The sequence below is a fragment of the Pipistrellus kuhlii genome, unplaced genomic scaffold (assembly GCF_014108245.1).
Source record: "Pipistrellus kuhlii isolate mPipKuh1 unplaced genomic scaffold, mPipKuh1.p scaffold_m20_p_23, whole genome shotgun sequence".
Classification (NCBI taxonomy): Eukaryota; Metazoa; Chordata; class Mammalia; order Chiroptera; family Vespertilionidae; genus Pipistrellus; species Pipistrellus kuhlii.
Genome location: NW_023425522.1, coordinates 198,037 through 221,681, shown reverse-complemented (window position 1 = coordinate 221,681; position 23,645 = coordinate 198,037). Strand labels below are relative to the sequence as shown.

The 23,645-nt window shown below is 49.8% G+C and overlaps 1 protein-coding gene across 13 annotated transcripts in view; it reads right to left on the bottom strand.

Annotated features, from left to right (window-relative positions):
* LOC118727023 (myosin phosphatase Rho interacting protein) overlaps positions 1-19,807 on the bottom strand; it is a 157,804-nt gene extending 137,997 nt beyond the window's left edge. For 6 of the 13 annotated variants that reach the window (XM_036452460.2, XM_036452459.2, XM_045586433.1 and 3 more), the window contains exon 1: positions 19,266-19,805. In XM_036452460.2, the coding sequence (XP_036308353.1) occupies positions 19,266-19,388 (123 nt within the window). In that variant the 5' untranslated portion in view covers positions 19,389-19,805. Of the gene's footprint in view, positions 1-19,265 lie in introns of all 13 variants that reach the window. The other 7 variants (XM_045586430.1, XM_045586431.1, XM_036452462.2 and 4 more) reach the window with 3 other exon arrangements.
* Between the last annotated feature and the right edge of the window lie 3,838 nt (positions 19,808-23,645).

Below are 23,645 nucleotides of genomic sequence, written 5' to 3'. Positions count from 1 at the left end.
TTTTTTGCTGGTAAAGGGCGTGCCTCTAGGTGGTGGCTGCTGCCTAATCAGGGTGACAGTTGCTGAAAGGGAAGGTGGCTGAATCACCTTCTAACTCCTGTTAGTGTTGCTATGTCACCTCCTCCCACTCATCATGGAATGTTCTTGTGGCACCTGGAGTGGTGGGTCCTTCCAAAGGTTTTCAATTCACCTCGCCCAGACCCATCGGAGGAACCGCTGTCTGTGGCACCCGTGGCGCTACACAATGTCATTCCTAACTAAAAAGGCTTGGAGTGGACATCACTCCTGACCATGGCTGAGTGTTGTTAGCGGTCATGGCAGCAACACTAACCTCACGTACAGCTCATCAGGGCTCTCGGGGGAGCAGGGGCATTGTCAGTGAGCAGTGCTATTCTGAAAGGAGTCTTCTTTTCTGAGAGCGGGTCTCAACAGGGCACTAAAAGATGAGCAAGCCGTGTGGAAACAGATGTGCTGTGCTGTTCCATTTACGGGCAGAATAGATTCAGCATCATTCTTAAGAGCCCAGGACTTTAGAATGGAATGGGAGCACTGGCTTGGACTGCAAGTCACCAGCCTCACTAGCCTCTCACAAGAGAGTCGGCCTGTCCTCCGAAGCCAGGCACTGACTTCTCTCTGGTTATGAAGTCGTAGATGGATCTTGTCCCAAAAGGGCTCCTGAGTCTGCAATGCACTGCGTGTTTATTGATCATCTGAGCTAGGTCTTCTGGGTGACTTGCCGCATCTTCTGCATCAGCACTTGTTGCTCCCCGTGCACGTCTATGACATGCAGATGCCTTCTTTCCTTAAACCTCAAGACTCAACCTCTGCTCCTCCCAGCGTTCCTTCCCAGCCTCCTCACCGCTCCCAGCGTCACAGACTTGAAGAGAGCAGGGCCTTGCTCTGGCTTAGGCTTTGGCCTAAGGGAATGTTGTGGCTGGTTTGATCTTCTATCCAAACTTTCTCCCTATCAGCAATAAGGCAATTTCACTCTCTTATCATTCATATGTTCACTGGAGCAGCTCCTTTAATTCCCTGCAAGACTTTTCCTTTCATTCACGGCGTGGCTAAATGTTCGGTGCCAGAGGCCTAGCTTTCAGTCCACCGTGGCTTTCCACGCCTTCCTCACTAAGCTTCATCATTTCCAGCCCCTGCTTTAAAGTGAGAGTCGGGCAACTCTTCCTTTCATTTGGACACTTAGAGTTCATTGTAGGGTATTAATTGACCTAATCTCAATATCATTGTGTGTTGCTTACCAAAAATAAAATTAAAAATTCCAATGTGTCACTTGAGACCTCTCTAATATTCCCTTGAACCTCCTTTCTATTCACAAGTTCAGAGGAAGCAGGGCTGAACTATCACTCCTAGGCCGAGGGGGGCCTCGGAGAGGAAGAGAATGGGTGAACAGTGGGTTGGTAGAGCAGTCAGAACACACACAATATTAATTGATTAAATTTACTATCTTATATAGCCATGGCTCATAGTGCCCCAAAGCAATTACAATAGTAACATCACTGATCACAGATCAATATAATAATGGTTTAAAATATTGCATGACACAGACATGAAATTAGCAAATGCTACTGAAAAATGGCACTGATAGACTTGCTTGATGCACACTTGCCACAAACCTTTAATTTGTAAATGAAAAACAAACAAACATGCAGTATTTGGGAAGCACAACAAAGCAAAGTGCAATAAGATGAGGAATGGCTGTAACAGTTTGGCAAAATTTATAAGCATAAATCAAAGTTTATAGGGGGTAACAACTGTTTGGGGATATAATTTTTGGAGTTATAATTCACATACAACACACCTATTTGAAGTGTACAATTCAATAGTTTGTGGTGCATTCACCACAACAATCAATTTTAGAACATTTTGTCACTTCCCAAACCCTGTCCCCATCCCCAGCCCAGCCCCTGGCAACTACTACTCTATTTTCTGTCTCTAGAGTTGACTCTTATGGACAGTTCCTATAAATGGGATCAGATACTACATGATCTTCTGCAACTGGCTTATTTCACTCAGTATAATATTTCCAAGGTTCACCCATATTATAGATGTGTCAATATTTCATTCCTTTTTATGGCCAAACTAGAGGCCAAGTGCACAAAATTAGTGCATGGGGGAGGGGTATGCATGTGTGTCCCTCAGCCTAGCCTGCATCCTCTTCAATCTGGGACCCCTCAAGGGATGTCCAACTGCCGATCCCAGTAAGATTGGGCCTAAACAGTCAGTCGGACATCCTTCTCACAATTCAGGACTGCTGGCTCCCAACCACTCGTCTGCCTGCTTGCCTGCCTAATTGCCCCTAGCCACTTCTGCCCACCAGCCTGATTAACCCCTATCCACTCCCCTGCCAGCCTGATCGATGCCTAACTGATCTCCTGCCAGTCCAATTGCCACTAACTGCCCTCCCCTGCTAGCCTGATCAACGCCTAACTGCTCTCCCTTGCCAGTCTGGTTGCCACTAACTGCCCTCCCCTGAAGGCCTGGTGGCCCCTAACTGCCTTCCCCTGCAGGCCTGGCTCACCCCTAACTGTCCTCCCCTGCAGGCCTGGTTGCCCCCTACTGTCTTCCCTACAGGCCCAGTCCTCCCCAACTGGCCTCTCCTGCAGGCCCGGTCCCCCCTTTCCTCCAACTGCCCTCCCCTGCAGGCCTGGTGGCCCCTAACTGCCTTCCCCTGCAGGCCTGGCTCACCCCTAACTGTCCTCCCCTGCAGGCCTGGTTGCCCCCTACTGTCTTCCCTACAGGCCCAGTCCTCCCCAACTGGCCTCTCCTGCAGGCCCGGTCCCCCCTTTCCTCCAACTGCCCTCCCCTGCAGGCCTGGTTCCTCCCAAATGCCCTCCCCTGCAGGCCTGGTTCCCCCCAACTTCCCTCCCCTACTGGCCTGATTGCCCACAACTGCCCTCCCCTGCAAGCCATCTTATTGCAACCATCTGTGTTCACATGGGGGCAGCCATCTTTAACCACATGGGGCAGCCATATTGTGTGTTGGAGTCACAGTTAATTTGCATATTACTCTTTTATTAGATAGGATAATATCCCATTGCATATCTGTGCTACCTTTTGTTTATCTATTCTCCACTTGCTGTATATGGGGGCTGTTTATACCTTTTGGCAGCTATAATATCCTTGTATGTACATGTTTGGTGACTGTTTGTAACCTCCTGTAAGATGCCAAAGAAGTAAACTCCACTATCAATCTGAAGTTTGGACAATTAGCTCCTCAAAAGCCAAATGAAGAAAAGGGCTGAAGGGGTGTGTGGGACAGGAGAGGGTTCCTGAGAGACTCCTTACAAGCAGCCGGGGGCTACACAGTCCAGGCTCACGCTGAAAACCTGCCAGAGGAAACCTACTCAGGCCTTTCCACAAAGACTTCCCCACCAGCAAAGACATGGAAGGGCTGGAGCAGGGAGAGAAGCAGGGATAGGACACATGTTTTCTTTAATAAAAATTGACATTAGAGACACAAAAGTTCCTATCAGTCATCAAATCCAAGAGCCAGGACTTCAGAAGCATTTTAATTCCAAAAAGAAGAGGCAATTTTCCTAAAGCAGATTCTGAGGATTGATCCCAGCTTCTCCTCCTCTCCCCTCAAAAAAATGAAAAATCCCAATGTGTCACTTGAGACCTCTCCAAGATCCCCCTGAATCCCTGCCCCATCTAATGTTAGAGGGAGCAGGACTCAGCCATCACTCCCAGACTGAGGAATCCCAATCTCCCTCTCCACCCTGACCTCCGACCCTTGTCCCAACCCTGTATCTCCAGGTTGAGGAGTACTCCACCTCCATGCCTCTCACCCAAACATGAAGCTCCCAGTCAGGAATTGGGATGGGCCGGAACTTGGAAATTATCAAGCACCACTCAGTGAACAGACGAAAACACCAGGCCACAAAGTCTGTTCCATTTGGCCACAAAGTCAATCAGTGGCAGCACTAGGAGAAGAATGGCCTGACCTAGCCTGTTAACCCTCAACCGCCTCCTGTGCCCCACATGGGCAACCCAGCAGGCCATGCAGCTGCTCCAGTCTCCATCCTAAAACATCCCAGTCATCTGACTTCTTCCTTCGGAAAACTACGGAGTGAGGCATACAAGCAAAGCAACTTCCTTTCCCAAGTCTGACACCTCTAAGGGTCAGAAGAATAAGAGCTATCTCACTGTTTTCACATGGAGCACTTCATTACTCCTCAGACAGCCCTTGGTGCAAGAGGTGAGGTGAGCTAGCCACTGCAGCACAGGCTGCAGAAAAAGCAGGCCTTCGCCTATGGTGGCCCTTGCTACCCTGACATTGTACTGCGAGAGCCACCTCGCGTCCGCCAGATCTGCACCTGCATCTTCTCCCGAAGGAAAGGCGTGCTCACTGCTGCTCCTATCAAGGTATTTGGGGCCTTCATGCAAATGGCCCAAGTCCGGAGACCCTTTTGGGAGTCTGTGAGCCGAATCTATTTCTACAAAAACATTAAGTTATCATTTGCCTTTTTCACTCTCATTCTTTCATTTATATATAGTAGAGTTTCCAGGACTTGGTAATGCAACAGACTAAATGCAGATGATCTGAGAATCCAGCTGTCTTTCATTATGACAGATATCACAAAGATTTGCAAAAAAAAAGGTAAAATAATATGACTCTTCTCAGCAGCATTTCCAAAAATTTGTATTAGAAAAGTTTCTTTTCAGAATACAACTGTTATGTATGTGAACATGAAACAGATTTAATTATGTTTTGTTAATCCTCACCAGAGGATATTTTCCCATTGCTTTTTTTCAGAGAGAGTAGATAGAAGATGGGCAGGGAGAGAAAGACAGAGGAGTGAGAGAAACATCATTGTGAGAGAGATACATCGACTGGGTGCCTTCCACACCCACATCCCCATCCCGACATGGGCCAGGGGTCCAATCTGCAACCAGGTACATGCGTACCCATGACCCAGGTGAATCAAACTGTGATCCTCCAGTGCGGCATGGGCTGATGCTGTAACCACTGAGCAACAGCATCCAGGGCTAGCAGGTTTATTTTTAAAGGAATTAAGAAATATTTTTTAAATTTCTAATACAGTAAGTACCTTGAAGGTAACCCACGTAAACAAAGGCTTTTGAGGGCCTCAATAATCAAAAGCATAATGGAATCCTGAGAACAAAAAGTTTGAGATCCACTGACCTAGCACACTGCCCACTCCCACAGCAACACTCCTCAGATCATGATGGCATGTCCTGCCCCACAACACCCCTGCTTTCGCTGTTTTACTAGCGGTGTTGCCCCATCTGATTACATGTCTCTGGCTCTCTGGCACACCAAACACAATGAGCCTTCACTGTGTCTCCAGTCTCTTCTCAGTCCTTTCTCAACGGCACTACCTTAAAAGGCCACATCTCCCACCAGACTTGCCCCTGCACTTTCGTTAGTCCGTCTAGAAATGAGCAGATTCCTCCACACAGCCAAGCAGGGACGTCTTCTTGTCAAGGGCAAACCACTACCATGGAGAGGAGGCCGAACACCATGCAGGTGACACCTGCTTGTGGGTCCCCTCCCCTGGATCCCAGATACTAAGGCTGAAACACCAAATACCTTAGGTGTTCCACAGGAATACTGTACATATATTGAACAGACATGCTAATGCTCTTTTGTATGCACCAAATATTTCATTTTATTAAAAATATTAAAGCAAGGGTTAGAGCAAATCACTGTTTTTCAAACAGTGAAGACCCAGAGGCTGTGCCTCTAAGGCCACTACAGAGCGTGGGATCGGCGGGGCTGGGTGAGCTGGCCCAGGTGTGCCTCTCCTCCGCCTGGCCTTCATATGTGTGAGCTCCATTGCTTCCAGAGGCTCCACATTCCACAGCTTAAGAAACAAAGTGTGAAAACCAGTAACAGAGCGGCCAACAGGCCAGATAAGGCCTTTTCCTCTCTCCAACTCCAAGATCCTTCAGAGGCCCAATAGAAGACACTGTGGCCACCCTCCAAAGCTGCCCATGCCCCTCACCACCTTGCAGTGCCCCCCAAAAACCCTCTATGCTGTCTGTTCTTCAAGTCCCAAGACCCTTGGCCCCCCTCCAAACAATATTAAAGCCCCAACTTAGCTCCTTCTTGGCAGCTCAGCTAATCTTCAAGTCAGACAAACAGAGGAGGGAACAAAGCTCCAAGAGGCTTGGCCACCCCTGCACACAGCCACAGCTGCCATCGCCTCAAAGCCAGAGCCAGAGCCTGCAACCATGAGGGTTGTCCTGGACCCGATCCCCACCTGGACTCTGCCATATAAGGAACACTAAGCTTTGGCATCATCGTCCACATCCCACCACTCCTTCCCGCAACTTCTCCACCATCTCCACCCAACAGTCTATAGTGCTGCATCTGGCTTGATGCACTAATTCAAAACACAGCACTAACAGAATTACCACTGCTCCCAGCAATCAGTTCTCCACCCAGAACAACTGAGAATAGGTGGTTAAGCAAAAACGTGTTCATAGCACTACTACTGACACCAGCCAAAAGATGGAAACACCCTAAATGTCTATCAACAGGTGAAGAGATAAATAAATACCCTTACAGTAGAATATTATCTTTATCTATACTAGAGGCCTAGTGCACAAAATTTGTGCTGGGGGTGGGGCAGAAAGAAAGCACCTTCTCCAATCTGGGACCCCCGAGGGATGTCTGACTGCCTGTTTAGGCCCATTACCACCGTTGGGCCTAAACGGGCAGTCAGACCTCCCTCTCACAATCCAGGACTGCTGGCTCCCAATTGCTTGCCTGCCAGCCTGCCTGACTGCCTGATTGCCCCGCTTCTGTATGCCAGCCTGATCACCCCCTAACTGTTCCCTTGCTAGACCAATTGCTCCTAACTGCCTTTCCCTGCAGGCCTGATCCCTCCCAACTGCCCTCTCCTGCAGGCCTGGTCTCCCTCCTCCCTCCCCTCCAACAACTGCCCTCCCCTGCAGGCCTGCTGCAGTTAAATATTTTACCCTTTATTCTCCCTGCATGATCTACAATAATAATCTGCTTCATGCTGTTATTTATTGCTGTGTTGCTCACAAATATCTGAAAGAGAAGTTGGGGTGCTTCACTGGGCTGGAAAAAGTTTAGCTACATCAGAAAGCAAGTCTAATTAAGCAAGTCTAATTTATTCTATATTTATAGAAGACTAAGTTGACTTGCACATGTATGACACATATAAAGCTCTCGTTGGTGCCAATTGCATGCGTTTCAATCTGTCATTGTCGATCATGAATTTGGTTGACACTTTTATTAAAGAGAAATGGCAAATTGCAATATTAAAATATGTCTTCTAGTGAATTTCCTTCCAACGTGCACAAATTTGTGCACCAGGCCACTAGTTCAGTCATAAAAAAGCAATGAAGTACTGATTCATACTACCACATGCATGAACTCTGAAAACATGCTGTGCAAGAAGCCAGACAAAAGAAGACATATTGCATTCTGATGAAATTTCCTGAATAAGTAAACCCACAGAGACAGAAAGCAGATTAATGGTTGCTGAGGACTGGGAGTAGAGTGTAGAAAACCACCATGCAATAGTTGCTGGTGTCCTTCGGCATGATGAAATGGTTTAAATTAGAGTGGTGGAATTTGCACAGGACTGGGGATGAGCTAAATACAACTGAATTGTACTTTTCAAAAAACTGTTAATTTTGTCATGTGAATTTCACCTAAACTCCCCACCCCCACAAACACATGCAGGCATGAGCATGCACAGTGCTTACTAGATCCCAGGCACAGAGGGACAGATACACAGTTTTTGGCCTGCTCTTCAGTCTCCCTCTCACTCCCCACAGATGCCCGCTCACCCCTCTACCCACATACATACCCTGCAAGCCCAGTCCAGGCTCTCTGGACTTCAGCAATTAAAGAAAGAGGGGAGAGTTACATTTAAAAAAGCCTCTTCCCAATCTGGCTAGTGTGGTCAGTGGTTAGAGCATCTGCCCACACACCAAAGGGTCACAGGTTCGATTCCCAGTCAAGGACACACACCTGGGTTGCAGGTTTAACCTCTGGCCCAGAAGAGGCACGTGCAGGAGGCAACAAATTGATGTGTCTCTCTCTCACTTCTTTCTCTCTCCCTCCCCTCCACTCTGTCTTCCCCTCCTTCCCTCCTTCCTTTCCACTCTCTAAAAATCAATGGGAAAAATATCCTAGGGCGAGGATAAAAAATTTGCCACCTCACCGAAACCGGTTTGGCTCAGTGGATAGAGCGTCAGCCTGCAGACTGAAAGATCCCAGGTTTGATTCCGGTCAAGGGCAGTACCTTAGTTGTGGGCACATCCCCAGTAGGGGGTGTGCAAGAGGCAGCTGATCGATGATTCTCTCTCATCGATGTTTCTAACTCTCTATCCCTCTCTCTTCCTCTCTGTAAAAAATCAATTATATATATATATATATATATATATATATATATATATATATATATAAAAATTTGCCACCTCTTCCCTGTTTGGTCTTGACAAGGAGCCATGGCCGTGGGGGTTTGGGGAACATGACACCATTTGTAGCAAAGAGGGAAAGTGTAGGGACAAATTTCTGGGGTAAGAGCTTTGCATGAAGGAGTCACACCCCAACCCTCAAAAAGCAGTGCTTCCATCAAAAAACAGGCAGGAAAAAAAGAAACAAGACATCTAAGTAGTTCAGCCCAAGCCTCACCCTCCAACCACACCCTTCCCAGCGCGCACACACACACACACACACACACACACGCCCTTCTGACAGGACAGCCCTTCGCCCCTGACACGAGGAGCCGAGGGCCATACACACACAGAAGGTCCCACTTACGCCACATGGAAAACAGTGGAAGGAGGAGGCCCAGCGTTAAGACTGCGGGCCTGCACCCCAGCTCTACCACCTTACTGCACTACCTTGGGCAAGTTACAGTCACCTCTTTCCATCTCCGCTTTCTCAGCTCTTTAATGCTTCGTCTGGCTGCTGCGATTATAAGTGAGTTAACAGTGGCCGGTTTACTATGAATGCCACCAGGGCCTCAATACATATTCCCAGAGCATGTCACTGCTCCTGTGATTTCAGTTCAGGAAAGCCTCTGCACTCCAAAGAAGAGGACTCCTAAGCTCACAGGGTTTCGGGTGGGGTGGAGACGCGGGACTGTGCCGAGGTGTCCACTGTGAGAAGAGCTTGTGCACAGGCTTTCACAAGGAGCCGGTTCCACCTGCCAAGCCCCGAGAGATGGGTCCCTTGGCAAAAGGCTCACTCCTTTTCAGAAGGTGGGAGGGCAGCGGGTGGATTTCCTGCCCACCTGGCCAGCGATGTGGGACTGACCTGTCTGCTCTCTACACTCCTCTGGCTAAGTCAGCCAGGCCCCAGGGTATGAAGACTGATTCACACGCAACTGCTCCCAGGGACACCAGCCAATTAGTGGCTTCTCTTAACACCCTCTTTGCTGATAGCGACTCAGACATTACCACCAAAGCGACTTCTGAAACTGGGCTCAGTCACTTTCATGGGTCCCATTCCTGGGACCTGCTCTGTGCACTCCTCTGGGCGTGGCAGGGCTCAGGGAGCTGCTGTGCTCACCACTGGCCACTGGCCCTGGATCAGCACGCTCTAATGCACATGTGTCAAACACAAGGCCCGCGGGCCAAATCCGTCCCGCCAGGCCTTGCAATGTGGCCCGCACCGCGCTGTCATCACTGCACTCCGCTGCGTTTCCATCACAATGACAGTTTATGACTGTTCAGTAAACCATTCGGCCCGCGATTTAGGCTGGATTTTAGATTTTGGCCCCTTCTCTGATTGAGTTCGACACCCCTACTCTAATGTGAGCTGGTGAGCCGATGGCACCCGTTCTCTTCATTTGCTGCCCACTACAAATTCTTAAAACCAATTTGATCTTTACTGTGTACTTACTGCTGAAAATCAAACCAAACCAGCAAAATGATGGCCCTTCTAGTCCCTGGGGCTAACTGAGGAAGTTGCTAGGGTGATGCCAAGCAGCTCAGTGGGAGAGGAGGCAGCCTGGGCTTTGTTATGTGGGTGTGGGAGTACACAGAAACAGAGTGGGGTCAGCCAGGCCACAAAATCACAGAGGGAGGGCCCCTGTCTGGGGCAGTGCTTGCAAAATGAACCCCATTTACTTGAGCTCCCACCACATACCCAAGCATTGATAAATTCGGCACTTGACATTTCTTTCCGCTTCCACCACCTTCATGGCACCCAAAGACATGGTGTTATTATGGCCCCAAGTTTTCAGAGAAGGGACACAGACAAACTCTGAGTAACATGCTCAGTCAGCATTAAAATGGAGCCAGGATGTTCATCCAAATCTGAGCTGAATGCCCCCTCCCCACCCCCACCCCCACCCCACCCCACGCACACATCATTCCATTCCCTTGAGCACATTTAAATGAAAAGTGGAACTGGGTCACATTTCTAGGTCAGAGTGGGTCCCTAGACAGAAGACAAATAAACACCCTAACTCTACTTAGTCCACGGCTCCCTACATCCAGGTCACTCACCAACCTGAGTGGAAAGGCTCTAGGTGTGGCACCCAGAAGCCTGGAAATGCTGGCTCTTTCTCTGATTCAAATGAGACTCCCAGCAGCCACAGCCCACCAGCCCCTTTAGCTAAGGGCCAGGACTCTTAGGAGGTGAGAGACCAGGTCTGAAGCTGTGGGGGGAGCCTTGCGGCTCCGCCCGTGCTTTAGGACCTACAGAGATCAAGGACACAACTATTTCCTGATTCCAAATTCCTGCTTCGGGGGAAACAGCACTTCCTGTGCGGGGCTAAGCCAAAGGTGTGGTCACTGCCACAGGCCAGCAGCCTGCCTGGGGAACAGGGGATACCCCGGGCTAAGGAGATTTCAGAACGAGGACCTGCAAAATGTCTGGAACAGCCGACTCCCCACACATACCCCACACCCCCCAGCAACTAAGAAATCCAAGTCAGGGTAAGACCTGTTTTTATAGAAAAGATTATCAGATGGGAAGGCCAAACAGGGCTTTAGAAAAACCCGCCCTGCCCTTCCTATGACCTAGGGAGGCCGCTGAATCTCTCTGCGCATTGGTGGCTCCATCTGCTAACTGGGGCAATACCTCCCTTTTGCTTAATGGAGGGAGATCATCCAGCCCTGCAGGTCCTTGCTCTCCCACAGCTAGGAATTAGAAGTCCATTAGCTTTGAGTTATTTGCAATACCCCAGCCTGCTACAGAAACAGAACATGTTTACAAGTCAAAGTGAGCGGGGAGACAGACTCTTGGCCTCAGAAACACTGGTGTGGAAGCCTCATGGAACCGAGTTAAATATCACAGCCCACGGCTAGGCAGCTTGGTGACCTTGATCGGGACACCTAACCTCCCATGTGGTCATGCTGCCACCAGCCCTGCTCTCCTCCCAGCTGCCAAGGGCAGGATGAGGTCATGGTCTGTAACACTTGATTCAGCGAGTGGACTCAGGAGGACTCGCTGGGCCCATCTGCTCACTCTCACTGCAAGGTGCCCCGTGTCCAGCACAACATGCAAACGCCAAACTAAAGCTGTGGTTACATGTGAACTAGAAGGAGCCTGACTGGAAAACAACAACAGTGAGTGATCTGGAGGCTCCAGCCCCAGTCCACAGAGCCCAAATGCCAGGGAGTCAGCCACTGGCTCTCACCTCCAAAGGAAGTGGTAACATGATGGAAGCAGTGGGCATGGGCATCCAGGTTCCGTCCCAGGGCAGCTGTGAAACCATCCTGGATGAGTTCATAGGACCTTCAACCGCCCACACCATCTAGGGTAGTGACAGGAGACTCCTGTGATGAAGAGCCGAGGTAGACAAGCAGCCAAGCTCCAGGCTTCTACCTAATGTAGCCCAGAACTCTAAGCCTCACATATGGCATTTCCACATATGAGTCCTTTGAATAAAAGACTCAAGATGCAATGAAAGTTTCAAAACCACTGATCTGGCGCAACTGTGTCATTTCAAAGGGGAAAGTGAGGCTTGGAAAGTGAGTTTTCAAGGATGAATGAAAAGCCTACTTTCTCGGGTTGAATGCTTCCAAATTAGCACTCAGTGCTCTTATACCTCTCCCTGCCCGCCCACCTCCCTTCCACAGTATTAGGACGACCCAGTGGAAGTTACTTCTGTGTGTCTCTTTTCCGTTTTCAATGTTCTCCCCTCTCTTAAGGCTAAATGGCAGCTTGAGAACAATTTACTAGTAAACATTCCAAGTGAAAATTCTTTTTTTCAGCTAAACAATATCAGGGTCTAGTAATCAGGAGACAGCCTAAACAACGGCTGTTCCCCACAGCAGGGGTCCTCAGGAAGCTTCCTGGAATATTACTTACCAGCAAGGGATTCGGCCACCTCCACAGGCCTGGCCAGCATCCTCCCTTGATCCCATTAGCACCCACTCCCTGCACAGCGAATATGGGCTCCCACATTGTGAGTGGGAAACCAAGGCGCAAAGAACGGAGTGACCTTCCCGGGCCACCCTGCATAGTGTGTGCCAAGAATAGAACATAGGTCTCCCATTGTAGTCCTCCTCTGGAGCAAGGGAAAAGAATCCGAGACAAAGGTCAGGCAGCAGGCGAGCGCAGGGAAAGGCAGCAGGACACAGCTGCAAAACACTCCGCAGAGACAAAGCACTGTGTCAGATCACAGCCACCCCCCCACACACACACACAGCACGGAGCCTGGAGGGGGGCACACCAGCTCCCCCCCACCCCCGCTCGCAGGCTCCCTCTCCAGGGACAAGCCAGCTTGGCCTTCGCCAGCACTCTCCTCCCTTTGCCCCTGGATAGGAGGGAATGAGGATCAGAGGCCCAACGCTCTCAACCACACTAAAAAGACACATCAAAGAAGCCAGCCAATCAACCACTGGCTCTCACTGAGAACCCCTAAAAGTTGGCCAAAGAGACACTAAGGAGGCGAGGGGCACAAACAGGAGCCCCGAGAGAAACTGCATCTGCAAAGTGCCCTCAGGGAGGACAGAGACCTACCAACACAGATTTCCCCCTCTGTTCCCCCCCCCCCCCCCCCCGCCCCGGTCCCCCTGCCCAGAGCCCAGCAGTGGGCAGGGCTGCTGCAGAACAGCACCAGCCCCTCACGGCTATGGTGCCCCTGGCAAATGGCTGGTCTGAATTGAAAGGTGCCATAAAGGTAGAAGTGCACATTACTTTACATGTTGAAAGGAGAGTAATTTGGATATGTTAGGTTAATTAAAATTAACTTTACCTATTTCTTTTTACTTCTTGAATGTGACAACTAAAAAATTTTAAATGACAGATATGGTGGGTCTAACCAAGAGGTTTGGCAAGCTAAGCCTGGCAAATCTAACCTACTGGCTTGTTTAAGGCCCGAAACCAAGAATGGATTTTACCTTTCTAAATGGTTCTATAAGTACCCACCGAAACTCCTCGATGTAGCCAGTTAGTCTACAAAGTCTGGAATAGTATTTACTATCTGACTTTTTTTTTTTTTAAGGTAAATCCCTGATCTAGATTCTAGAAATAATCAGATAATCACTCCAAATGACACAAAAAGCAGAGGGCAGGCTTGGATGCATGTACCTGTGTGTGCACGCCCACTTGTGATTTTGTATGTATTTTTATTGAAGTAAAACTCACAAAAAATTGACCGTTTTAAAGTGATCAATGCAGTGGCATTTAGTACACTCACACTATGCAATAGCATCTCTATCTGGTCTTAGAACAGTTCACCGCCCCAATAGAAACCTGATCCCGTCAGCAGGCACTCCTCATTCCACCCTCCCCAGAACCGTGACAACCACTAATATGCTTTGTTTCTATGGATTTGCCTATTCTGGATATTTCCGGTATACAAATCATAGTCTGTGACCCTGCATCTGTTTCTTTCACTTACATCATGTTTTTGAGGTTCAATCATGCTGTAACATGTCTCAGTACTTTATTCCTTTTTATAACTGAATAATATTCCAATGTATGAATAAACCATGATTTGCTTATCCATTTATCCAAACATGGACACTTGGGTTGTTGCTATGTTTTGGCTACTGTGAATAGTGCTATTATGAGCATATGTATAAAAGCATTTGGGAATGCTTTTATAACTTGTAAAGACGTTTGTATGCATAAGATTAAAACTACAAACAATAACCCTGAACAGTGTTGCTCCTATGGTTAAAGCATCAGCCCACACATCAAAGGGTCTTGGGTTCGATTCCTGGTCAAGGATATGTATATGGGTAACAGGTCCCATCCCCCACCACAGTCAGGATGTGTGCAGGAGGCAACCAATCAATGTGTTTCTCTCACAATGATGTATGTGTGTTTCCCTTCTTTCACTCTCTCTAAAAATATCAATGGAAAAATATCCTTGGGTGAGGGTTAACAAAATAAATAGTCACTATTTATTAAAAGGACTGCAAACTATAAAGGAAAATATGGAAATTTAACTGCATTCATATTTAAACCTACCAGATAATAAAGAGAAATGAACATACATAAAAATTAAAAGTGACACCCTGCCGAAACCGGTTTGGCTCGGTGGTAGAGCGTCAGTCTGCGGACTGAAGGGTCCCAGGTTTGATTCCGGTCAGGGGCATGTACATTGGCTGCGGGCACATCCCCGGTAGGGGGTATGCAAGGAGCAGCTGGTCGATGTTTCTCTCTCATCGATGTTTCTAGCTCTCTATCTATCTTCCTCTCTGTAAAAAATCAATAAAATATATTAATAAAAAAAAAATGACACCCTGAGAGAGAAAATACCTGCACTATATGACAGGTGTCAGATTAATACCTAGAACAGAAGTCACCAACTCCTGAAAACTATCTGGCTTTGTAAATAAAGTTTTATTGGAAACAGTCATTTCCCATTGGTTTATGTATTGCCTACAGCAGCTTTACACTATAATAGCAGAGTTTCATAGTTGCTACAAAAACTGTATGGCCTTTAAGGCCAAAATATTTAATATCTGGCATTATATAGAAAAAGTTTGTGGCCGAAACCGGTTTGGCTCAGTGGTAGAGCGTCGGTCTGCGGACTGAAAGGTCCCAGGTTCGATTCCGGTCAAGGGCATGTACCTTGGTTGCGGGCACATCCCCGGTAGGGGGTGTGCAAGAGGCAGCTGGTCGATGTTTCTCTCTCATCGACGTTTCTAGCTCTCTATCCCTCTCTCCTCCTCTCTGTAAAAAATCAATAAAAAATATATTAAAAAAAAAAAAAAAAAAAAAAGAAAAAGTTTGTGGATCCTGACGTAGAATATATACAGAAAACTCCTACAAACCAATGGGTGTGGGGAACTAACCCAATTAAAAATAAAACAAACAGCTGAAACCGGTGTGGCTCAGTGGATAGAGCGTCTGCCTGTGGACTTCAAGGGACCCAGGTTCGATTCCAGTCAAGGGCATGTACCTTGGTTGTGGGCACATCCCCAGGAGGGGGTGTGCAGGAGGTAGCTGATCGATGTTTCTCTCTCATCGATGTTTCTAGCTCTCTATCCCTCTCCCTTCCTCTCTGTAAAAAAATCAATAAGCCGAAACCGGTTTGGCTCAGTGGATAGAGCATCGGTCTGCGAACTGAGGGATCCTAGGTTCGATTCTGGTCAAGGGCAGGTAAATTGGTTGTGGGCACATCCCCGATGGGGGGTGTGCAGGAGGCAGCTGGTCGATGTTTCTCTCTCATCGACGTTTCTAGCTCTCTATCTCTCTCTTCCTTTCTGTGGAAAATCAATAAAAATATATATATATTATATATTTTTTTAAAAACAACTCACGGCAAACAATAGAAACTGGCAATGCACAAAAGAAATAAAATATATTTAATAAATATGATAAAGACAGGCTTAACATCACTGGTAATTAGGGAAAATATTAAAGAATTAAATCATTTGATAACATCCAATCCTGGCAAAGGTACAACACAGCCATTTTAGGAAGGCAATTTAGTAATACCTGTAAAAAATGTAATAAGTCTGATGTTAATCCAGTCACCTTTTTTAAGTATATGCCCAGAGAAATACTTGCATTCATGCGGACACACATGTACCCAAAAGCATTCAGAAAGCCATTCGTGGAAGCATTCCCTGTTCATAACAGTAAAACCCAGAAGTAACCTTGCTGCCCATCAATACATAACTATCATACATACCTGGTGGTACACTGTGCACAATGAGTTTTGTACATTTGTATTTAATACCATGAGGAGAGTTGTAAGATGTGTTACTAACCAGAAAAAAATATGTTGCAAATACGTACACACAGTTTAGGTTAAGAAAGGTTTTAACTATGAATTTGAGTCCATATCTAGCAGGAAGTGCACAGGAGAACTGAAGGACAGATGCTATCCTGTAGACAGGGGCCGGGGCTGGAGGATGCCCGGACAGGGAAAGGATTGCTGCTTACTACTTTGCCTGGGTCACTCTGAATTCCAGTCCTGAGGAAAGACTACGGAACTGAGCTGGCAACCTCAAGGGCCCTAGTGGAATACCCAAAGCCTGCTCTCCAAGGAACCTTCTGGAACATAATCACCCTTGACACCATTCTCCTCCCCACATGTCTGTGCAATGACCACTGCAGACCTTTGTAGGGGGAGAACAGATGAAGAATCCTGACTATGTCCCCGAAGTGGGCAAGCTGCTCCCTTCTCTGGGATTTGGTCTTCTCATGGTTAAAAGTAGGTTAGCTGATCTGAAGGCTCTTCCAGGTCTGAGGCTACGATGCAGTCCCTAAGAAGTTTCTGTACCTTTCTGGGGGAAAACAAACAAAAGCAAAAGCCACAGCTGTGGGAATAAGCTCAAATCAGACGCCTGGGAGAAATGCCTGCCCCTGGGACCATGACATCCCAGGGCAAAAGCCAGTTTCACTGACTTCAGTGTCCTCGCCTCTTAAAGGGGGCGGCCTCAATTACCGCTGATCTATCTTCCAGCCTCGATGGTCTAAAATAAGCTCAGGGCAGAAAAGGGAGCAGGAAGCAAGGACTTGGGGAGACTGATGGGAACCAATTGGCTGAGGTTTTCTAAAGAAGCCGGAGGCTGAAAGTAAGACGCTGGGGTGGTGAGGGAGGGCCGGATGCAGAACGCGGTGAGGGCTCTTGGCAACAGCCCTGGTCCCCCTCCTCTCTTCCAGAGCAGTTTCTTCCTGAAAGATCCCAGGAGGTGGAAGGCTGACCTAATCTCCTGCAGCATAAATAGCCGCACTCATTATTCCAGAAACTGCCTTTCAGGCCTGCTTTAAAATCAACAATTCAACTGTGAACACAGTGAAAAGAGGAAAAGTACTTTGAATGTATAACCCTACTCCTTTGAATCAAATTAATTATCAACAGATTTTTAAATTTTTTAATAGATTCAACTCAAGCATACATATTTCATTCTAGTCAATCTAAACCTAAGAATTGGAAACAAACCCTCTGACCACTGCCTGGAATAACCAGGAAACTCTCAGAACAACTCCGCCAATCTCAGTGGCCTCCTACCCCACGTTAACTATTCCAGAAGTATTTGTTGTTTGTCTTTTTAAATGGTAAGAAAAAAAATCTAGTAAAACATCAGTCCTTGCTTTTCACAATAGCCTGGTGAGTGAGGTTAAGTCAGGAATCTCTACTCCGGTTTATAGAAAAGGAAATGAACGAGCCCAGCCAGTGTGGCTCCAAGGTTGAACATCGACCATGAACCAGGAGGTCAGGGTTCAATTCCCAGCCAGGGCACATGCCCCATCCCCATGCAGAAGGCAGCCAATCAATGATTCTCTCTCATCACTGATGTTTCTATCTCTCTCTCCCTTCTTCTCTGAAATCAATAAAAATATTTTAAAGGAAATGAGCTGTTCAGAGGCAAAGGGACTTACTTGTTCAAGGTCATACAACTGAAAGTGACAGCCAAGACCAGAAGCAAGGTCTCCTGGCTCCAGGTCCAGGACCCCGTTAGCACGTAAACTGCTTCCCAGAAAAAGGCATCGGTCATGAACCGGCCCACAGCCAGCCACCCAGCCAAACCCGCGCTCCCCGAGCGCCTGGCCCTCTGGCCTAACGATCTTACGACCCGCAGCCTGGGTGCTAGGCTTTGGTCGTCCATGGAAGGAGTCTTCCTGGCTGCTGGGAACCTGGCCTAGAGGAAGGCATATGTCCCGGTCACAGCTCCTGCCCTAACACCCAACTCAGCGAGGAGGGACCTGTGAGCTTGGCGGCAGGACAGCGTCTTGCTCCCGGGCTCTTCTGAGAAAGCAGGGTAAGCCAGGTCTCCCCAGGACGGAAGGTCTCTCAGGGGCATGGCAGGAGCTCTGGAGAGGACAGGGTCTGGAGGGGGGGGGCAGGGGGGCACAGACACCCCCAAGGGAATGAGACAAGGTTGGGTCAGGAAATCCAACAAATCTGAAAGCCCCCAAGATCTCTGTGTTCCCCAGGAGCTCGGAGGGCAGCCAGTGCCAGGTTCCCCAAGACAGTGGGCCACAGCCGGACTTCTTGGGGAGCTGTTACCAATACAAATGCCCTCCTCTGCTGGGTCACTCCAGGGCTGGGCCCAGGACCAGTATTTGCAAAGAGGCAGGTGTGGGAGCTACAGAACCGTCCTAGAGCCCTCATCTGACTGATAAAGGAGAAGGGAACCGACTTCCCCCAGGACCCAAGGTCTCCTCACCTCTTGACAAGTGATGGGCGGGCTGGGCGAGAGAGGAGCCCCAGCCCTACCACCAACAGAAGGCCCCCCAGCTTAAGTTCAAGGGCAAGACCCCCCTCCCCAGACTCCCACCCCTTGACGCGACAGTAAGAGAGAACGGGCAGGATGGGTCTGACAAGCGGGACCCGCAGTCCACCCACCAGCCCCGCTCCGGCCACCTCTCTGTGGGGGACAAGTCCAAGTCGGGTCCCACGACAGATGGGGGGGTGGGGGGGTCCTGGGAAGCAGCAAGAAGTCCTCGGCGCTTTGTTCATACTAAGAAAAACCAGGCATTTTTGAGTCACCCAAAAAGCATGAATCACACGGCAGGGCGATGGGAACGGGAAAGGATGTTATTTTTCGGCATACTTGAGGATTTTCCCTTTGTCCCAGGCCATCAATACACTCCCCCCCCCCCAGCCCCCTCTCTCCCTTCCTTTTTCTCCCTCCCTCTCTCTCTCTCTCTCACACACACACACACTCACACTCTCACACCCGGGGCTCAAGGCATTTTTCCGGCTTTTTTTCATTTCCCCGGAGTTTTCAGAGGCACCCAGCCGCGCCCGCCCCGGGACAGGCAGCGCCGCCTCCTTTCCCCGCGGGGCTGCGGCCCCGGGCGCCGGGCGGGGAGGGGCTGCTCCGGCGCGGCCTCGGCCTCGCAGGCCGGCCGCCTCGCCGGGCCCGCTCACCTGCGTCAGGTCCTCGTCGTTGAGCAGATGCGACTCGCGGGGCTTGAAGCAGTTCTGGCACTTGCTCTTGTTGAAGATGTTGGCCTGGAACTTCCGGCACGGGTTCTCCTTGGCCGCCGACATGGCCGGCGCGGCGGCGGCGAGGCCCAGGCCGGCCCGGCAGACGGCGGCAGCAGGGGCGGCGGCAGCATGCACGGCGGCGGGCGGTCAGCGCGGGCGCCGCGGCATGTCCCCGCCTCGCGCCGCGGGCCGCCGACGCAGGCCGAGCGCGCCCCCGGCGGGCAGGGCGGCTCCGCGGGCCGGACGTGGGCCGGGCCCTCACAGAGCGCGCGGCGCCCGCCGCCCGCCCGCACAGCCCCCGGCCGGCCGCCGCGGGCCCATGGACGCACCTCCCGGGCCCTGCCTCCGCGCTCGGCCCGCCCCTCAGGCCCCGGGTCGCCGCGGGCCCCTGCGCTCGGTCCGGCCGCCTCTGCCCCGCGCCCAGCGGCCGCAGCAATGGGAGCGGAGCGCCTCGCGCACTCCGGGCGGGCGGGCGGGGCGGGCGCGGGGGCGGGGAAGCACGCGGGGCTGTGCGGAGCGGAGCCTCGCCCCGACGCGATCGGCGGCCCTGCCGGCCAATGGCAGCGGTGAGCTTCAGCTAACAAAGAAACCTCTCGGCCAATGGGAGCCGGGGGCGGGACAAAGCAGTGGCGTAAGGTAGCGTGTAAGCGGGGAGGGGGCGCGCGCGGGGACGTCAGTCAGGTTTGGTGGACCGGCGCCGCGGCCGGCGGGCTGACAGCTGCAGGGGCGGGAGCCGCGGGGGGAAGGGGCGGACCCGACCTCCGGGCGGGCTCCCTGCAAACCCTCCATTCCAGCGGCGCCTTCCCGAGCCTGTCTCCAACCGGAGCCGGGCCTGGACCTACTGTGTGCCAGCCCTGCCTCCCTCCATCGTAGAAATCCCAGGCAGCATTCCGAGAAGTTATGAAACACTAGGTAGGCTTCAAGGATGACTCAGAGATGTCAGCCTCCCAGAGCTGTCAGTCCTGTTATGGGCGGTGAGTAAAGCGAACTGTATGCCACACACTAAGTTAGGAACTCCTATCCCCATGATTGGTTGAAGTAAGGCTGAAGCCCGAATCAATCTGTGCAGCCTCCCGGCCCATAGACCACCTGGAGAGAATGGAGAGAGGCACGGGCAGGAGACGCAGGGAGCCCAGAGCGGGAAATGCACTCTTTGGGGAAGTAGGGGCGCTTCGAGGAGGCAGGGAAGTGTAAGCAGATTGTGAGAGATGCGGAGGAAGGAGCAGGACAGACCTGATGCCAGGTCCCCAGGACTTGGATCCAAGCTCAGGCATATAAATGTCATGGTGCTAGCCCCCAGGACTAAACTATCTGAGTCTTTAAACGGGAGTGAGCTAACTCACCGCTCACAGCGGAGTGACATTGAAACACGGATTAGTGGCAGGGACAGCTGCTGTTGCTTAGGGAACGGGAAGGTTCTGGGAGAGAGAAGTAGCAAATGCTTCCAGAGCTGTGTACTTTTCCACTGATCATCTGGTGGTGATCCGATCCTAGGGAGGTAGATTTCAATATAGTAAGAAAATACTTTCCTCCAAAGGGAACTGAAGGAAGGCGGGTCAGAGTCCTCTGCAGCCTGAGGAGAACACGAAGCTCTATCCCTCACGAGCTCTGCGGCCCCCAGCAAGTCCCTTCGCTGCCGCCTGCCTCAGTCACCTCATCTACACAATTGGCATGATTGTGTGGTTGTTGTGAACATTACATGATATAATGCTGTAAAATATTGAGCATAATGTGGCAAAATGTTAATTTGTGGATCTAGACAATGGGGATGTAATGTGCCATTATTGCAACTTTTCTTTTGGTTTAAAATTTTGCAAAGTAAGGGGGGGGGGGGTGAGGAGGGAGAGAGAGACACACACACAATTCTTGTTTATATAGAATGCGCAGAAATTGATACCAATGGTTGCCTCTTGGGAGGAGAGCTGGGTGGTTGAGCAACGACCTACTTTTAATTTTCACTGTAAGCCCTTTTGTTCTCTTTGGATTTGATATTGTGTGAATGTACAACTTGTTTGAAAAGAATTTCTGAAAGTCCTACCATGCCTCAAGGCCAACTCAATGGCCACTTCCCTTAAGAAAAGGCTTGGCACGTTCTGCTCAGACCCGTGGACACTTGCAGCACCTGCCCGGACAGGAGGGGCCACAGCTGGGCACACAGAAGCATTTGAGTCGAGCCTGCCTGGAAGGAGCTCACACTTAAGCAAGTGGAGAGACAGGAGGCAGACAGACAGATTCCATCCAGGGAGCTGAGATGCCTACAAGGCACCCAGCTGGTCTGCAGCTTCAGGGACAGCTCCTGGCAGGAGGTGGGGCCTGGGCTGAGTCTTGAGCTGACTGAGACGCAGCCAGGAGAAGGGGGAGGCAGAGCAGCTCAGGGGAGGAGCTCTGTCAGGGTCTTGAAAGCAATGGGTGTGTTCATGATGTGACTGGGTAGTTCGGAGAGATGAGAGTAGCAGCAATGAGGATTATTGGGAGGATTAAGTAGATGTGCATTTGGAGGTTTAGCATATGCGTGTGAATACCTATTATGACAGATTAGAGTTCAACCTCCTCAGGGAGATCGGTGTTGTTGTTGTTGTATAATTATTTTTATCTCCATTTTACAGAAAACAAATATGAGGCCAAGGTATTTAAAGAGCTTGTCTATGGTCAGAATACAGACCCTCTACGCCAGGAGGCAGGCCCAGGAGGCTGACACCAGAGTTGCCTGGGCAATGGAGAGCCATTAGCTCACATTTTTAGATAAAAAATAAGGGCTGTTGGTCTGGAGAATGAATCAGAGGCAGAGGACTGGAAACATTATCCATCAGAAAACTACTACATTAGCCCAGGAAGTAGAGAAGGCAGGGACCTGAACTAAAATAGGGCCAATGGGAGAAGAAGACGATAAATGTGGGAAATATTTAGGAGACAGAATACATATATTTAATCTCAGACTGTGCTACGTTCCAAAACCTGACTAGACTGTGAGCACCATGATGGCAGGACGAATCCGGGTTTCTGCTGCAAGCCTAGTGCCTAGTTCAGTGCCTGGCACAGGGTAGGTGCTCAAAGAGAATTAATGACCACTTACTGCTCTTTTATCGTCATATCTTCCACCCCAGATTATAAAACCCAGGCAAACAGGGTTCCAGGGACATAGAACAACACTATGCACAGGGCAAATATTGTGAACAGATCAGCATCCAGTGGATTGGACACTTACGATGTGCTCACTTTATTGTATATCTTAATGTATAATGTATATCTCAAGGAAATAATAAAAAGCACGCAATGCAAAGGCCTCTCAAGGGGGCCCCAAATCCAGATAAATTCTGCTCTGTGTACCTGACAACTGCCCTGGGACGTGTCTTTGCATCATCCAATGAGGGAGCAGAGCTTTCATATACACACACACACACACACACACACACACAACACTCGCACACACACACAACGTGCACACACAGGTACCCACTCTCACATGAAGCTGTAAAACTCCCACACACACATACACAGGCACACACCCACAAAAGGTAGCCACTATTTGATCTCTATCACCACCAGGGTCCCAAATGAGAACTTCAAATCCTTGCAGTTTGGTCCAAAAAGCACTGTCCTGGTTGGTCAGAATGGAGCCACTCTGATTGGTTGGTGAGGATGCTATGAGGCCATTATAGTAGTGCAGCTCCAATCGGACAGGGGGATTTCAGCCCCGTTGGTTGAAATACTATCCCAGGAGCTCCTTTCAAAGCTGGCTCAGACCTCACACACGACACGGTGCAGACCCGCAGGCTTTCTCCGGAAGGATGGCTTGCATGAGGAGCTGCTATGCTCTGTTTTTTAAATTTAAAAATATACATATATTTTATTGATTTTTCACAGAGAGGAAGGGAGAGGGATAGAGAGCTAGAAACATAAATGAGAGAGAATCATCGATCGGCTGCCTCCCGCACACACCCCCACCGAGAATTTGCCTGAAACCAAGGCACATGCCCTTGACAGGAATCAAAGCCGGGACCTTTCCAGTCCGCAGGCCAATGCTCTGTCCACTGAGCCAAACCGGTTCCGGCTGTTTTTAAATTTGAACCCAGTCAGCCACCACGAGCCCTTCTTAACCGGTACATTGATTCTTGGGGTCAACATAGTGTTTGTTTCACTTAATAGGAAACTGCCAAACAGTTCTCCCAACCTGAGAGCTGCTCTCCTCCCCCCTCTCTTCTAATCTGTATGTTTACTAAAAGACCCCTCTGGAGGGCTTTCTGGCCAATAGGTGTGATGTGCACTGACCACCAGGGGGCAGACGCTCAGCGCAGGAGTTGCTGAACTACAGCAGCTTTG